Genomic DNA, 16458 nt, shown 5'->3' on the forward strand with positions numbered 1-16458 from the left:
TGTCTCTGGTGACTCTTCCTATGAAGTCAGTAGACGGATTGGGAGAGCATGGGGGGTCATGAGGTCGCTGGAAAGGAGTGTGTGGCATTCCTGATATCTATGCAAAAGGATGAAGGTCCAAGTCTTTAGAGTCCTGGTGCTTCCAGTATATGGTTGCGAGTGTTGGACACTATCCAGTGTCTTGAGATGAAGACTGGACTCCTTTGGTACTGTGTATCTTCTGAGATTCCTTGGGTACCGCTGGTTTGACTTTGTGTCGAATGATCGGTTTCTCATGGAGTCCCAAAAATAGGCACATTACCTGCATTGTGAGGGAGCATCAGTTATGGCACTACAGTCATGTACTGTGATTCCCCACAGGGTGATCCAGCTCATAAGATCCTCATTGTTGAGGCCCTGATTGGTTGGACCTGGCCAAGTGCATGCTCCCCATCCTGACCTGAATATTGTATTTTGTTAGAGAATAAAAATTAGAAAGCCTAAAATTTCCATTATCAATTCACTTATTTTCTTTGAATTTACAGAAAAAAAATTATATAGCTATCATATGACTCCAGAATAAATAAAGGAGAAAAATAACTCAAAATACATATAAATTCAGTTTAGAAATAGTGATTACTGGGAAAAAAATTTAATCTAATGTTTTCATTTAAAATGGAGATAACAAAATTCTGGATACAATGGGTCTGAATGAGAAAAAATTGGAACAACAGCAAGCAATATCAAAATGTCCATGAAGAAATCGCAAATAACTTGAGTTAAATAATCATAATGACTAGTATGCAGTCACAACATCCCAAACAAAGTCTTTTTTAATGTTTTGGGGTTTTTTTTTGCTAAAATATTGTTAAATAAAAGGTTTATGGAATATGCTCTTGTGCACAGCCGGGAAGTGCACTCAATTGACATAAAACTTTTGAATTAGAGACCCACCTCCTCCTCATGATTCAGGCCCAGTAATTGATTATTTATTGGCTGCCATGCCGTTGAGATTCTATCTTTCCCATTGCACTAAAAGGAAATCCTCACGCCTTCCAAACCAGACAAACATTTTGACACAAATCCACTGTGCTTGCTGCTCCCAACTTTATTTTTTATTGAATTCCTTTGCATACCTCCTGGGGCCTCATGTATAAACGGTGCGTACGCACAGATATGTTGCGTACGAACGTTTCCACGCTCAAATCGCGATGTATAAAACCTAAACTTGGCGTAAAGCCACGCACTTTTCCACGGTACCTCATACCTTGGCGTACGCAATTTCTCCGCTCGGTTTTGCAGACTGGTGGCACCCAGTGTCAAAGCAATGCTACTGTTCCTGAGTGGTCACCCTTTCTTTCTTAGCTCCACATTCCTGACGCGGCTTTATAAATACAGTGAAACTAACTGCATAATTATTAGTGTAATGCATCTGATTGTAATTAACCTGTAGCAATATAATGGTCCAGGGAATAGCCATAGTATTCCAAATACCATAACTGCATTAGCGGTGTAACTCTCACTGCATCTTCTTCTTCTTTCAGCTGCTCCCGTTAAGGGTTGCCACAGCAGATCATCTTTTTCCATATTACTCTCACTGCACCACTTGGAGTATTTATATCACTGTATCTGAGTGGGGAATCACAGCAGCAGCTGATCGGAAAGAGAAATATCGGTATACAGCATGAAGCAGACGCTGCCTGAGCCACGGCAAAACGCTTTAGAGACTTCCCAGTACGGACTTCGCGGTTTAGAAAAGGTTTCATCCCAAGAACTCTAAACACACTCAATCAGTCCATCAAGTGCTCCTTGTAGAACTGTTTACTTATAAGTACAATTACCTCACTGTAAACTTGCAGTACAGTTATAATATTGCACGACCTGCGCCACTTTATAAAGCACGTATTTACATATGATGACGGTATTCATTTTTAAGATGAAATGCAGCAAAATATGTTGATTATACTATACAGATAAAACTTTAACTTCATTTAAATAATCTGTATTGTTAATAATTAAACATGTGAGGACACGGTGCCGCAGCGCTAGCTAGTTCATGGATTGTTCCTGCATTGCGTTGTATTCTTGCGCTAACGCGACACTGGAAAGATAGATGGGTAGAATAATTAAACATGTACTACGAAGATATTTCAATGTTCCTTAAAAGTTTTGAAGAATCGATGTTCTAAGCTTACAGATGGCTTCATGTCTATTGCATAGCTGATTGTGTGGCGATTGGGTGTTTGGAGAAAGAAAAGTAAGGACAGGAATTGGAGGTTAGTACGTTTGAAAGAGACAGTACTGCTGTGATAAATTATTTAATTGAAGGTTGCGCATGGCACAGCAAGCCTCTTGCATGAGATATGAACAAGCACTGCTCCACCGTGTTCCCATGTTTAATAACATGCTTTCATTCCTATCATCATGAAAAAGATATCACGTATACATCTCAGTATTTTAATTATTCAGAGAGCTGTAATATCACGAATGTAATGGATTATGTGTCCTGTTGGAGAAAGCGAAAGCCTGTTTAAGAAGCAGGTAGTGATTCACACACAGAGCACAAAGAAGATCAAATACAGAACAAAGCATTTAATGTGCTACTTTAGTTACAATGGGATTTGAGAAACTAGTAAATTAAACGATTTTAAGATGAACTTTATGATGTTCTACTTTAATGGCAAAATAAACTACGTGATTAAAGTGGAAATTTTGAGATTAAATTTGACATTTCGTGCTCTTTTCCCACTGTGTGCCTATTATTTTGTCTGTACCCTAATAAGCTTTCATATGACACTCAGACGGTGGGCTACGACTTGCCTTTTCATGGAGACTTTGATATGCGATTTCTTTTTTATTTCGGGCACTGTGCAACTTTGTGAACTTGAGCTTTCGAGTTTGTCCGACACTCTGTCACTCAATCAACTTCCTTTTGTTGATTATACCACTGTTTAAACCAACAAATAGTACGTTTTTCCTTTTCCTCCACTTGGTATTCGCTGAAATTCTTATATTTTCCCCCGTGCTTTTCCCATTGTCTTTTCTCAGAAGGCTATTTATATTGATTTGCATATTCAAAGAGGCGTAATTCTGGGAGGAGTTGGGGCGGGACAGAAGGCGCGTGCATTACTTTTCATGCTGGTCGGGATTTATGTAGTGGAAGAACGTGAAAGTTTGCGTACGTACAGATTCCTGCATTTGGATTTTTCTGTGCGTACGCACATTCCTGCTTTTGTGCTTACGCCATGTTATAGTGTGAGTTCTACACACAGCATTATACATGAGGCCCCTGGTAACTGCTAGCATGCAGCAGCACATCTTGAGAACTGTTGTGTTAGAGTTTTGAGGGAAAACCAATGTGTCTGAAAAAGCAAGGCTGTACTGAAAAACAACATCTAATGAGCACTGAATGAGAGTGCTAGTGTCTTACAAAGTCTTTTGTAAAATAATTTTATGGTGGTGTAATGCTTAATCAATTTTATGTGTATGTATTTTGGGATTTTTATATGTGGATATTTCATTTCTAATGTTAGTTTTAAAGGTGTTGAGTTTTTGCCTCTTCATTTTATTATTTACTCAACAGCATTTTGTTGATGTGACATCACTGTTACTTCCTGTATAAATATAGTGGCACATGGTGTGTTCAGAATCCCTCAGTGTATCAATATTCCTGACAATGAGATTCTTAGTGTTAGTTAGATTATTTTCCAAGTAGGCCCTGACATTTCTTTGGCTCTGACGTCTGTCCTGTCTCTCAGTTTACATCCTTATCCTTGCTTTTTGGTTTATTTGCTGTGATTTACTGGTTTATTGTCTCCCTGGTTTTGGTTTCTGACTTTGTTTTTAAATTTCTGAATCATCTCCTAGTTAATTATCTGGCTTTCAATAATGCTTAGGCACCTATATAGCATCATTATGTAAGGTAATTTTTATTTCTAACATGACCATCATGATGTCACGTGTACTGTATGTCACATGCCTAGAAATGCAGAAGTAAGAAAACAGTGACACTCATGAAAGTCTACAAAATAGTGAAAAGATGATGTTAAAATGTACACAATCAGAAATAAAACTTAACACATTTCAAACCATATATACACTTTAGAAATTATTAACATTTTCCAGTCATGTTTCAGCCAAGGTTGCCCACCCAAGACTGGGATTCAGGAATCTCATTTATGTCTATTTTCTTCACTTTTTACCATCACATTGTTGATTATTTAGTTTCTGTCTGTCAAAGTATCTTCTGTTATGCTTCTTGTGATTGGTAAGTGGTCTTCAAGAGGCAGGACTACTTTCCCATCACCACAAGGAACTTCCCTCAGCCATATCAAGGCCTTATGGTTTAATGTATATGTGCAAGAGTGTGGTGAGCTTCCATGTATTTTCTTTTTCTCTTTGGAGATTTCTGAATGTCTATTTTTTTGTTTCCTTTAACTCTGTCTTTTGCCCACTCTTTGGATTTCATATTGGGACTGCTGTGTTTGTTGCACTCTTCATGGCTTCACTGTCTTCAAGCATTTTTTATCCATCCATCCATTATCCAACCCGCTATATTCTACCTACAGGGTCACGGGGGTCTGCTGGAGCCAATCCCAGCCAATACAGGGCGCAAGGCAGGAAACAAACCCCGGGCAGGGCGCCAGCCCACCGCAGGGCACACACACGCACACACACACACACACGCACACACACACACCAAGCACACACTAGGGATAATTTATGATCACCAATGCACCTAACCTGCATGTCTTTGGACTGTGGGAGGAAACCGGAGCACTCAGAGGAAACCCATGAAGACACGGGCAGAACATGCAAACACCACGCAGGGAGGTCCATGAAGCACACCCAGGTCTCCTTACTGTGAGGCAGCAGTGCTACCACTGTGCCACCATGGCAGCATTTTTTATAATAAATCTTTTATTTATAAAGATTAAGCTGGTCCAGGAAATGGTTGGGTGGGTTTGCAGTTTTTCCCCCTCTAGTGAGCATTTTCAGGATCTAGAATTCTCTAGATCAGTGATTCCCAAACTTGATCCCCAGGACCCATTGTAGTTGCAGGTTTATGCTTCAACCAGATTCACAATCAATGATAATAGTTGATAATAATTGATCTAATTTAATTAGTATGTATTTTTCTCTTCTCTAGTTCTGCATTCAGGAAAGCACAGCAGTATGATTTTTCACGTTTATAAGTCATTTAGAAATATTTCCAATTTTTGCCATAGCTTTAAATGCTTAACTATCTTTGCTGTTTTCCTATTATTTGGCCCTTTTTCTGTTTAGTTTGCTTCCTTGATTGTATCCGAATAGTGACAATTAACAAAAAAACGAGCAGACACTGGGCCAGACAACACTGAAAGATGAAAGGCTGCAATTATTTCAGCATCAGACCCACTAATTACTAAATAATGAATGAAATAACCAGAACACCTGAAAAAGCAGAATGAAAATCAAGATAAAAAATTGTTAAAAAGTAACATATAAGTGCTTAAGACATTTTAATAACAACTTTGTTTTATAATTTCTTCATTAACGCTAAAACACAGAAATTAGGATATAACAGCTCACTTAATTAGGCTAGTAGTCCAATTAAAAACAGAAGTTGGTTGGAACATAAACCAGCAACCACAAGGGGTCCCCAGGACCGAGCCTTGGAAGCACTGTTCTAGATTATAACACTTTCTAATAAGTGTCACAATGCTGTATCCAAATTAATTACATAGTCTCAGACAAAAAAATGAAAAAGGTAACAAATAGTGTATTATAAAGAAAAAACTGGGTATGGGTTTGTAGCATCACACCCCAATAAGGTCATCCTGAACATACTTATCATATGGAATGGCAATGTGGGCTACATTCATTTCAGCTACACACCCTAGAGCGTGATCTTATTGCGAATAAAGACATTTCTCTACTTTAGGAGTTCCCATTCAAGACAGACAATAGGACAAACATCTGAACTCCAGCAAAGATAATTGTGGGTTTTATCATTCTAGCTTAACCCCTATATTAAAGACAACCAAGAAAGATTTATTCAGTCACCAGTAGGGCAAAAACAGCTCAATTTCAGCTAATAGCTTTATTTTAGTGGCAAAAAAAGAGCATAAATAGCTTCTAAGGGAAGGCACTAAAGCTTCTAGAACCCTGGGGGGCGGTTAGCACAATCTCAGCTAGAAGGCTTATACATGATATCTCTGCATTCACATCCCTTAAATTATTTTTTGGGGCATTTGACCGTTGCTATTAAACCATATGTTATCATAAATATTTAGGTGGTTTGAATACTTGTAAATTATTTTGGATACAATTTTCTCTTATGCTGTCTGTACATATTATATTTTGAAGAATCAGCTACAGAATGCACTGACCAGAAAGCAGGAGACAGAGCTGGAGGTAGCAGAGTTAAAGATACTAAGATTTGCATTGGGTGTGATGAGGATGGATAGGATTTGAAATGAGTACATTAGAGGGCCAGCTCAAGTTGGACAGTTGGAAGATAAAGTCAGAGAGGCGAGATTGTGTTGGTTTGGACATGTGCTGAGGAGAGATGCTTAGTATATTGGGAAAAGGGTGCTAAGGATAGAGCTGCCAGGGAAGAGGAAAAGAGGAAGGCCTAAGAAAAGGTTTATGGATGTGGTGAGAGAGGACATGCAGGTGATGGGTGTAACAGAACAAGATGCAGAGGACAGAAAGATATGGAAGAAGATGGTCCGCTGTGGCAACCCCTAGCGGGAGCAGACAAGAGAAGAAGAAGAAGAAGCTACAGAATTATTCACAGAAGCTCCTTAGAATCCACAATGAATGAAAACACTACAAAGCTCTTTGTAGGTTTATAGGGTCGTTATTTTCCCACATACACAGTACAGTGAAATTATTATTTGCATATACTTATTAACAAGCATCATGTCGCCACTCTCCACAGCTATGATTAGTGAGTGTAACTACCTTACCTTGAAACGTCAGTCTTGCTAGATCTGTACTGGGATGTTTCGCAAGATGTGTCATCCTACTAGAAATCCGGTGGGTTTTCAACTTCTAAATAAAACTGAAATTAAGTACTCTACCACTGATTTCAGGGTAACACTTTAATTTAGGCACTGCAAAATACATTACTATTTCAATTATTCAGCTCTGTGTAGTGTGGCATTTGAAAGGCACGTAAAATTACTTAAGAATATGAAGGATTCACAGACCATATATTGAAGTGTGCAAAATTAAATCAAATATGTCTCACTTAAGGCACTTCTGACCATTCCAAACTGCAGATATATTAGTAGAGCACATTGCACAAATGAATAGCCACTTTACGAATGTTTTCAAAGAGTAATTAAAACCAAAAGAAGGCTTTGTTAAGGTCTTGTTCCAAAAGAGTAAACAAGTAATAGATGCATTTTTGCATTATCTAAACTAAAATGTTACCGATTTCTGATTAGATTAGATTAGATTAGATAAATTTTATTAATACAAAACAAGGCTACAGACTAATAGGACAAATAATACAGCCAATTAATCAATAAATAAGCAAATCTATATTATGCAGAAATTTCAAAATGAATTTAAAGAGTCTGATGTACTTAATCATTGTCTGAGGAAACACTGAATTGCCTGATAGCAGTGGGCAGACCTACAGAAACACTTCATAGCAGAATGTGGTAGAATGAGCTTGTGGCTAAAAGTACTCCAAGAGAGTACCTCCTGAACAGGATGAATGGGATTTTTCATGATGCCATACAATTTTGCCAACATCCTCTTTTCCACAACAGCATCCAATGAGTCTGAGGTTAACCCAGTGATGAAGCAGGCTTTCCTGATAAGTTTATTCAGATATTGTGCATCTTTTGCACTCAAATTGCTTTCCCAGGAGACCACAGTGTGGAACAACACATTGGCTACTACTGGTAAAACATTTCCAGCAGCTTGCTGCATACATCAAATGACCTGAATCTCCTTAGGAAATAGAGTCTATTCTGGTCCTTCTTGTACAGCGACACTGTGTTCTCACACCAGGGCAGTTTGTTATTTATGTGACCCCCCAGCTACTTATAGCTCTGATAGCTCTGCTCCACTTCCACATCCTCCCCCGAATGGTGACTTGTCTCAGAGTCTTCTCGGCATACTAGAAGTCCACTACCAGCTCTTTTTGTCTTGCCGATGTTGAATTACAGGTTGTTCCGCCAGCACCAGAAGATAAAACCCTTCACAAGCCTCTTGTACTTGGACTCGTCTCCATCATAATAATGGAGGAGTCTTCTGAGAATTTCTGTAAGTGGCAAGCACTGGTATTGTCTGGAGATGTTGTCCACAAAACATTCAACGTCAATTTTAAGTTGTCCGTTAGGTTATCAGGAGAAAGGAATGAGCATGCAGAATTTAGGAATTTTAAAAAATCTTAATATTTTAAAATAAAGACTGGAGTTTTGAACAGCACATTGTAAATAGCATTCAAGTTTCATATATAAAAAGTAGCTGAAAGATACCATCCAGAAAGTTGCATGTATGCCATTAGTTGACGCATAATAAATGTATCTTTAAAAATGCAATTATTGAATTTAGTCAGCTGTAAATAATATGAAATGAAGGATATAAGATATTTTAAAATATTCAAAATAGGTATAGTTATGAAATGTACAAAATAAATCAATAAAAATGTAACATTCTCAAACTCGATTAATCATGAGCAGTAGTATTGTAGGGGCCAGAGCCTATACCAGCCCTGATCACACCCAAACTTACATTCACCCAGCAACCACACATTAGTGTTGCCAAAGCACATCTTGTAATGTCAGGGGAATACTGGAGTGCCCAAAGACAAACCTCACACATACACGCAGAGAACTTGCACATTTCACACAGATAACAAGCAAACATGTGACTCCATCCATGAATCAATAGTGACGAGCCACTTCACTAGCTATCCCAAAACTTCATAGAGCTACCAGTGGCCACAGAATTGATTGTAATCTGTAGGGGTGCATGCCCACTAAGAAATGCATTTTGGAGCACTTGTTCTGAAAACTGCACATATATCCTTATTGGTGTTAAGAGGTACTGGGACACTAGACAGGATGATTGCACTTAGTTTGATTTTTAATGCTGGTTTAACTTCTCACATGCAGCCAGTAAAGGGAACAGAAAGCAGAACTTCATTAGATCAGTTTCTAATTTACATTGGCAGGCAGAAATTGCTTGAGATTTCTTTTCTACCATAAATTACACAGGCTCTAGACTTGAAAGAAGTTGTCTGAGACTCATGATCACAAAGACAAGACAAATATACTGAACCATCCTCAAAATGAATTTTTAGTTGGCAGGAAAACTGACGATATAGTTCAGTAAATAGTGGTGCAGAATGGTGGAACTAATTGGAGCAGAAAAAGAGATCCACATGTCAAGAAGGGGTCCAGCATAAGAGATGTACCTTTGAGTAAATAACCACTAATGAGCAATTGTATGCATTTACTTCCCAAAACAAATATACTGTATATCTCAGCAAGACCTGTTAATGTACTTGGATTTTCTTTTCAAAATGTTTCCCTCCAACATCATGAAGATATACATATGACAATCAACCAGCCTTAATGAGATAAGGGAGTATTCTGCTTGGGCCAGTGACACCTTTACACCTTGTTCATTTTAACTTTCGCACAATACATACCTAGTTCAGAGTTAGTCAGGATTGCAGTTAGTGGTGTAATCGAGTGTTCCAAATGCATAGATTTATAACTGATATCATCAGGATCCAAAGGTTTGTTTGCCTCAAACTGCCCTTAAGCTAAAGTTTCATTTTTGTCCAAGGAGTTCATTTTCAATGCCCAGTTAAGTAAATGCTTGAAGTATCATGCTAACATTACCTTATGCAACTTGTCAGCAAAGCCCATAATGCATATCCCAAAGCAATGCTATTAGCATTCAGAACAATAGGGCAACATTTACTCTACAACTTTTCAGCCTTTATGTAAGACTTAGATGAGGTTAAGCAAACATGCTGATTCACTACTCAGTCCATTAAAGGACTCATTGTGATGAATGGCTTATATTTGTGGTAACACCATAAGTATTAATCACATGGTTTCACTTGTAATGAATAATTTATACATCAAATCAGTCAATTAGAGTAAATGTGTTTTTATTAGTCATGATCCTGAAATTCAGGTCCTTCAGTGCAGCACGCTTTAACATTACAAAAATATTAAATTACACCATGTAGTCTTAATGGCTTAGATGGAAAACAGAGGCAGAAAAGCTTAGGGCTTTTAATTCTTGTGCTCCTAAAATTTGGGTCAATAATTAACTAGCACAGTGCCGCAGAAGTAATTTGTCTACAGTTATAAAGCCTCAGGAGAAAAATTGCTACTTTCTGTATGACTCACACTGCCTGGTTTTCTTACTTGATTAAATTTCTCTCACCCACAAACATTATGAGAAATAGAAAAATAGAAATTAAAAAAAAAATCATGGCTGAATGGAGCTTTTGACAAAACAGAACAGTATGAGTGATTTATCAAGAGATGATCTTAAGATGTAACATTATTAAGGAATTGCTTTTAGTAAAACAGATTTTGAAATACAAAAGTGTATTTGCCTGGCAAAGTCCTGAGTTTGAATCCTGGGCCTGTGCAAACTTTGCCCATTCTCCTTGCTTCTACTTGAGCATTTACTGTATCTAGGGGTTCTGCTTTTGTTCTCTTAGTCCAGAGATCTGCAGGGTAGATTAACTAGCAACTCTAAGCAGGCCTGGCATGAAAAATTGAGTGATGGTGTGTAAGTGTGTCCTGGGAAGAACTGGTGGTCTGTCCAGGTTAGGGTCCTACCATGTAGCTTGTGGTGGCTCCATGACCCTTAGTGGAATGAAGAAGGTTTGAAAAATGATGGATAGAAATTTTCACATATACTGTATATGCATATATGTGAAAATATGTCATGCTTGAGTCACAGAATTGCACAGAAACACAGGAGATTGTAGAGACAGGAACTTTATTCAAACACTTGAAACAAACATGTCTCTTTCAGAAGTGAAACGAGCTCCATATGTAGTTAGTTCTCAATTAAAAGAATAGACAATTATAATAGGGGTGCACAACGGGAGCGGGACCCCCAACAGGAGCAGAGGATGTCTGAGAGAGGAGAGAGAAACAAAGCAATCAGCCAAGAGGACAGGTGCTGATCAGGCTTTAAAGTATGCGAAGCACCATGCAAGAAGTATATCACGCAGCAGAGCAGCAGCACCAGTCCAGCAAGTAAGAGAGCATAAAGGAGGTAAACTGTATTTATTCCCATTGTATCAGCGTTTAAGAGGGGGTTTTGGAGTAGCGTCTGTGTCTTCCAGGGGTGCGTTCAGCCATCCTTTTCACAATATATATCAAGATTGACAGTATATATACTCTACTCTATTCTCTCTCTGTCCCTCTCTCTCTCTTTCTCTGTTGTCAGACGACAAAGGCTTGGATAATGGTTCCTGCTGGAACACAAGAGGGTACTGTTGACTAACACCTTATCTCGTCCTCTCTCTGTAGACAGGAAGATTCACGGCTTTTACCACCCTTGATGTCATATCTGGTGGCCATCTGCCTGGATATGCCTCTTCCTGCCGGAACTCCTTATCTGCAGAAGTCTTTATCAAGTCAAATATGTGCGAGGTGAGAGCATACTAGAAGTCCTAAATCGATAATTGGAATGAGGATGGCACGCATACTAACCTCTCCCTCTGATGAAGTCCTAGAATGTAGGAACAGACCAGTGAGGAGTCCTGACATTAATTACAGAGCGACCACGAAGCCCCTCCACTTCTGGCTGAGCGAATAGATAACCAAGACTCCCACCAGAAGCAGGTGGTGAATCCCAGCGACTGAGGGAGCCTAGTTAGTCCTCAGAAAGTTCATTGTAAAGTGCCCTAGTGTTTCCTTTTTTATTATTTGAGTGGTATCATTTTTGCATGTTGCTACAATTACATGGGGTGTGGCAGACCCAACCCTTTACCTTCGTTTGTACATTTTTTCCCCTTACAGAGTAACTACAGTATATACAGAATATATTTTTAAAACATTAACTTAGAAAAGCATGAAGTACCTAATCAAAATGACAAAACATTCCTAAACCCGCTTAATCCAATTCAGGGTCTCAGAGCCTACCCAGACAGACCTGTGCATGAAGCAGGAAATAGTCCTGGACAGGGTGCCAGTATATTGTAGAGTCCACTCCTGCTCACAGGGCCAATTCAGATTTAACAGGAAACTTAACCAACATGTCTTTGGGAATGTGGGAGGAGAACTGGAGGAATTTGAGGAGAACCCCCACAGATATGTGAAAACTACACAGCCATTCAACAGAGATGAAGTCCAAACCCTGGACACTGGATGCATGAGGGAGCTGGTTCCACTGTTCCACCATACTGCCCTTTGGAATAAAAGTAAATATCACATATAACACTGTGTTCTTGAGACATAAAAGGAAATTATAACATAACTGTGTTTAGTTTTGTTTGTCTTTTCTTTGTGTCACATCCCAGACTAATGACTTCTTCTATAACACCTTTTCAGTTTGGTCACTGAGACATTCATTTTTCTAAGGACGTTCACCCTCGTTCTATGAAATGGGTGACATCATGGGTGACATCTTTATAAATCTGAGGCAAGTTTGCCTGATCATTCCTGAAAATTAAATTTTCTTCATTTAGAGAAAGAGAGATTTTTTTCCTGATTTTAGGCTATGGTTTTGACTTTTACCTGCTTAGTATTTAGGAGTTTTGTTTTTGACCTTTTGTTTTGGTTGCTAATCGACTTCCTTCTGAGTATAACCCCTGCTATGTCTGCCTACCTTCTGCTCTAAGTAACCTTGCATCTGTCTCTCTTCAATTATGTTTCAGTCTCAGATCTTTTCTGTTTTGGTAAACATTTAAGCAGTCTAGACATATACGATGTTCAGACCTTATGTAGTCTTTATTTAGTGTCAGAAGCAGAAGAAGAACCTTTTTCTCTTACTAAAATCATGACCAGAGAGCTCTAGATCATCCAAAATAATCTTCCCTATTTGATAAATAAGATATGAAGTCAAAATCCAAATTATAAAGTCAAGAACCAGAAAATTCCAAATACTTATTGGTTGTTGGATGGCTAAATTCATGTTCTGTCTCTATAGATGCATGGTATTTAAATATCCATGGTTCACAAGAGGATGACCATGATATAGTGTTTGCCAACAGTGCCACATAGAACTAAAATGTTACCAGCACTCAAAAATGGACATGGACACAATGCAAGTAAAGATATTTAAAATAAAGTATGGCGCAAAAGTAAACATTCTTCCTAATCCAAGCCCCAAGTACAAATTTCTCCCCAGAGTGAAAGTGAGAATCAGATAGAACATGCCCACAAATACATGGACCTTCAGGGTGAGATCTTAAAATTACAGTTTGTTTATTATGTATTGATCCTTTTATTGAACCCACTTAATCCAATTTTAGGACATGCAGAGATGGAGCAGCTTCAGGTAAAAGGCAGCCAACAACTCAGGGGGGGATGCCAGTCTATCTATCATAAGGTTCCCAGCCTGGTCACTACCAGTATGGGTGCCTTTCGGGTTTCTGGTTTCTGCACACACCAAAGACATGTATGCTACTTGCTTTTGATTGTACACTCTAAAGTGGCCCGGTGTGCGTGTGTGATTGTGCTTATTATTTAATTGCAAAGCTGTAAGAAAGAGATAGCTAATCTGGCATGGCAAGGACATTTTGGCCAGCAAAGTCCCTTGTTTCACTGCACACGCATGACTCAGACCTGTTAGAACTTGCACTTAATCATTTCCTCATATGGAAAACGTGAATTTAGGAGCTGCCACTGCTTATGCATTTGTAATACATGGACCAGCAAACACAAGTGGGCTATCACTCTGTACTTTTTGCTTTGTGAAAGCTTCAGCCACTAGAGTGGACTTTATTATGTAAGGCCTATCTTGGCCCTGCAGCTCTTTTCATGCATATCAGGTAACTCCATCAGTCACAATGTGCGCAGTATAAAGTCAAAAGTGAAATGCTGTAAGTATGCTTTGTACAAAATAAATAAAGCAGAGCACGTCTCCTCAGCAGCTTGCAAAGCAGAGGCATTCTGCATCTAAATTTCAATTTTGTTTGCTTACTGTTTGTCTAGTTTTAGGCCTGGAGGCTAAGGTAATGATGAAGTGGCCAGATGGGGGCAAGTGTAAACCTCATGCCCCATGGCCTTCTGCGTCTAAAAGGTCCTCTTGTGAACTTCATACAGATTGCCTTTAGCCGTTTTAGATAAATGGGAAGAGAGTCGTTCATCTGTTTCTTGTCCATCTGTGCTGGCATGGAGATTGCACCTGTGCAGTGAATGAGGAAACGTTTTTCAAATCCATTAAAAAAGAAAACTGGCTCTAATGAAATGAATTCCAAAATCTGTATCCTACTTAGCTCCATTTAAATATATCATTTTCTTTGCCCACAGTCAAAGCGATCTGATTGTTTTGTTTTGCTCTGTAATGAGTATTGAAAAAAGGAGGCTGGAGAGCAGCGGAATTGCGAGGTTTGTAACAGAACATTAAAATGGTTGATGTGCTGAGAGTGGTAAAGGGTCCACATGGGAATTAAAGAAAGCTGACATAATTTAAACAGGAAGAGAAGCTAATTTATTTGGATTTCCATATGAAAAGCATGTCGGTGCAAACACCATGTTAGAACGTGTCACACTGACTTTCTATACACATACAAGAGATCTGATAAAAGGCTTTTTCACATTGTTCAGTTCCACGTAGAAAAAGAGAAAGAGCTGGGAGAAAAAACAAAAGAAAGACAATGTGACGCACACACAAAGACCCCGTGGAGGCAAAAGTCCAGGAATCGTCTGCACTGCCTTTTAGAAGCAGCCACATGGGCACGTAATAAATTAGCTCACATCACATCAGCCTTACCTTCCCTGTCAGGTGCCTCCACGCAGGAGATAAGATGTTAAAGAACTTCCCAAGAATAAGAACAGCCCATCTTATTAAGTCTCAGGAAAAGATTTAATAATTGAGAGACTTAAAGCAAAACTTCCATGAGCCTTCAGAGTAAAGCCGGAGGAAAACAGCAAATGGTGTCACTGTTTTACTGGATCCTTTTACTTCCAAGCAAGCACGGTGTCTCTGCATTGTTTAGCCATTCTTGAAATCCAAAGAAAGACCGGTGAAAGTAAGATATCAGTGTTAAACAGCAGAGCTCTCGGAGTTCAGCCTGACTTGTCTTTATGCAGCAAGCTGCCTCGCACTGAGCCCTTGTCAAGAGGCGTCTCTCACATCACCCCAGCAGCACGCTCAGACTGCTTGCTCTCGGCACAGGCGCCGGGGGTCTCTCACTGAGCGGCTCGGCTGCAAAGCTACAGCTGCTACTGAGTTTCTCAGCTGCTTTATCACCAAGAACAGCAGAAGCACCAGCAAGAGCAAAAGGAGCAAAAAAATTGCCATATAGATAAGGATGTTCAAATCCCAGTCCACATTCAGGGGCAAGGATGTGGACGTCACAATAAACCTCCGTGGGGACGGCATTTGGATCCTCAAGGCACTGGCGAATGGAGAAGTCCTGTGCGTCGGAAAGTAACTGCCTGATCTTACCCCATCATTCATTCTGAATTCAAAGCAAACAAGCCTTTAAAAACTGACCTGAGACTGAGCCCACAATGGATCCGTCTCAGACAAATAGATGAGAAGGAGCCTGCCGGTGAAAAGTTACATGTCACCCCTACTCCTCTTCTTCCTGGGAGCTGTCGGTCTTATTGAAACAAAGGAAAGAATATCCCGGAAACTGCTTTCCAGTCCCGACTTTCATTGTTCTGTCTGTAAGGTTCCCAACAGAGAAAAAAAAATATTTCCCATTTATCACAACACATACACACACCCCTCTCGGCTGGATTGGTTACCAGACATGTCCTCTTCCCCAGCATGTACAGTGCACAAGGCAAATCTTTCCTAAGCGAGCAGCAGGGGAGATTTTTCAGGATTTCAGGATTTTTTTTCCAATGGATACTCAGAGCACCTAACGTATTAAATTGTAAATAAACAGACATGTATATCTAAGCACTCACATATGCCAGTATAGAATATATACAGACAAATAAAAATGGAGTAAGACAAATCCTTTACATTTGGAGATTGCTTGCTCAATTAAAGATTCTCTAGACCACTGCTGTCAAATCTGTTACCCCTGATCACGCAGACCTATAGTGTAGCAGATGTTTATTTGGTTATAAGCAGATTGACCCTACTGGTAAAAGAGAGAGAGAGAGATTTGTTCCCATAGTTGTCTCCAACAAGCATGCACTATTTTAATTAAACAACCATTGATATTTAGAAGAAACTAACTTTTCTGTCTCTATCAAAGATAGATAGATAGATAGATAGATAGATAGATAGATAGATAGATAGATAGATAGATAGATAGATAGATAGATAGATAGATAGATAGATAGATAGATAGATAGATAGATAGAT

The 16458-nt window shown here is 39.1% G+C and overlaps 1 protein-coding gene across 1 annotated transcript; it reads right to left on the minus strand.

The window, feature by feature from the left end:
* Positions 1-12958: 12958 nt before the first annotated feature.
* Positions 12959-15932, minus strand: LOC127527802 (small integral membrane protein 43-like). The gene has a single exon (XM_051927663.1). It carries the CDS (start codon positions 15592-15594, stop codon positions 15286-15288), a length of 309 nt encoding a protein of 102 aa, XP_051783623.1. The 5' UTR covers positions 15595-15932; the 3' UTR covers positions 12959-15285.
* Between the last annotated feature and the right edge of the window lie 526 nt (positions 15933-16458).

The sequence above is a fragment of the Erpetoichthys calabaricus genome, chromosome 5 (genome assembly GCF_900747795.2).
Source record: "Erpetoichthys calabaricus chromosome 5, fErpCal1.3, whole genome shotgun sequence".
NCBI classification, from domain to species: domain Eukaryota; kingdom Metazoa; phylum Chordata; class Cladistia; order Polypteriformes; family Polypteridae; genus Erpetoichthys; species Erpetoichthys calabaricus.

Coding starts and splice junctions, on each gene's coding strand:
- LOC127527802 (XM_051927663.1), bottom strand. CDS start 15,594: ATGAATGATGGGGTAAGATCAGGCAGTTACTTTCCGACGCACAGGACT.